The sequence below is a fragment of the Emiliania huxleyi genome, assembly GCF_000372725.1.
Source record: "Emiliania huxleyi CCMP1516 unplaced genomic scaffold EMIHUscaffold_1001, whole genome shotgun sequence".
NCBI classification, from domain to species: Eukaryota; Haptophyta; order Isochrysidales; family Noelaerhabdaceae; genus Emiliania; species Emiliania huxleyi.
In genome coordinates this window covers 2843-4605 of record NW_005202421.1, presented here as the reverse complement: position 1 = coordinate 4605, position 1763 = coordinate 2843, and the positions used below count along the sequence as shown (strand labels likewise).

The 1763-nt window shown below is 66.5% G+C and overlaps 1 protein-coding gene across 1 annotated transcript in view; it reads right to left on the bottom strand.

Moving 5' to 3' along the window:
• Positions 1 to 673: 673 nt before the first annotated feature.
• Positions 674 to 1763, bottom strand: part of EMIHUDRAFT_121789 (hypothetical protein) — a gene marked incomplete at both ends in the record, with an annotated part of 3159 nt that continues 2069 nt past the window's right edge. The window contains one exon of the mRNA XM_005793476.1: positions 674 to 1264. Coding sequence (XP_005793533.1) covers positions 674 to 1264 — 591 coding nt within the window. The remainder of the gene's footprint in view (positions 1265 to 1763) is intronic.

Here is a 1763-nt window from a genome sequence, read left to right as displayed (position 1 = left end):
TGGTCGACGGGTCGCGCCCGCACCCGCGGTCTCTCTATCGTCCTCGGCTCGCCCCTCCCCTCCGCCGGCTCCTCTTCAGGCCGTCGGGGAGGCGTGGCCGGGCACGGGACTGGCGCGCACTGGCACTAACACAGGTACACCAAAAGAATGTTCACTTGGTCGTCCATGTACCATGATAGACAGGGCGGGGACCTGTTCCTTTTTACCCATCTCCTAGTAGAGGTGTCCGTTTTATTTATTTATTTACCATGATAGAAATATCCGCAAAAGAGCTATATATCAAGCAGAACGGAAACGGGACAGAGAGTACAGATAGAGAGAGCTCACCTCACATCCTCCCTGCGTATGTCTTTCTTTCACAGGTAAGGCAAGGCTAAGGTATAAGGTAAGGTCTCCACACACACAAAGTCGAAAGTGGTGGGGCAAGGGGGGGCAACCCTCGCATCTCCACGCGCCCGGACACGCGGGCAGGAGCCCCACGGCATTCCCCGGCATTCAGCAAGGCCCAGTGCACGTGGTTGAGCAGACCTGCTCCCGCACCCCACTGGCTCCCTCCCAGACACAACCCGCACACAATAACTCCCCGCCCGCGCCGCGCTGAATGAGGCAGCGCTCGTGCCGCACAAGAAATGTTGAGTCTCAGCGGCCGTGGCCTCTCAGCAGGAGCAGCTCTCTACGAGCGCTCCTGGGCCGCATCCGCCGCCATCCTGGCTGCAACCGCCCTGGCGATCGAAGCGGCCGCAGCGGCACCCCTTGCCTCCGCAGCGGCCGCCGCCTCCTCGAGCGCTGTCTCGCTCCCTTCGAACGCCAAATCGACCCTGTGCGACGCCGCCTTGGCCTCCTCCAACGCCGCCTCGGCCTCCTCCAACGCTGCCCTGGCGTCCGCCTGTGCCGCCCTGGCCTCCGCCCTCGCCACCTCGGCAGCCGCCAGCGCCGCCACGGCAGCCACCTCCTCCGCCTTGTCCGCCTCCGCCTCCTCTTCCGCCTCGTCCGCCGCAGCGTCCAAGCGCACCGCCTCGGCCACCTCTGCCGACGCCGCTGCCTGGCTCTCCGCCGTGATGCCGAACCGGATCCTCTCCTCGTGACACTTCTCGAGAAGCCTGATCATCCTCTCCTCCTCGGCCTTCTTCGCAGCCTCGGCTGCCTCCAACGGCGCCTCGGCGCCCTCCTCCGTCTCCTGCGACGGCCCAGCCGCGCCCGCCCCTCCGCCCTTCTTCTTCTTCTTGCCCTTCTTGCCCTTGGCGCGCTTCTTCTCCGCCTCGACCTCCGCCAACAGCTCGTCGGCGTGCCGCGCCGCCTCCTTCTCCGCCGCCGCCCGCTCCGCCGCCCTCGCCGCCGCCCCAGCAGCCCGCGCCGCCTCCTTCGCCGCCTTCTCGGCCGCCGCCTCGGCCGCCGCGTGCTCCTCGAGGGCGCGCATGCACTCGGCGTGGCCCTTCACCTTGGCCCACTGCAGCGCGGTATTGCCGCTATTAGTGCACAGCGTCATATCTGCTGCCCGCCCGCAGCAAGCAGAGCAGGGCGGCGGGGTGGCCGCTGAAAGCGGCCCAAATCAGCGCGGTGTCGCCGTTGCTGGTCTGCAGGTTGATCTCTGCGCCGTGCCGGATCAGCGTGTCGACAACCCGCTCGTGGCCTTTGTAGGCGGCGTCCATCAGTGCGGTGCAGCCGGTCGTGCATCTTCTTTGATTGATTTCCGCGCCGTGCCGCAGTGCCAGCTCGATCAGATTCTCGCGGCCGTTCACGGCTGCGGTCATGAGCGCGCTGCC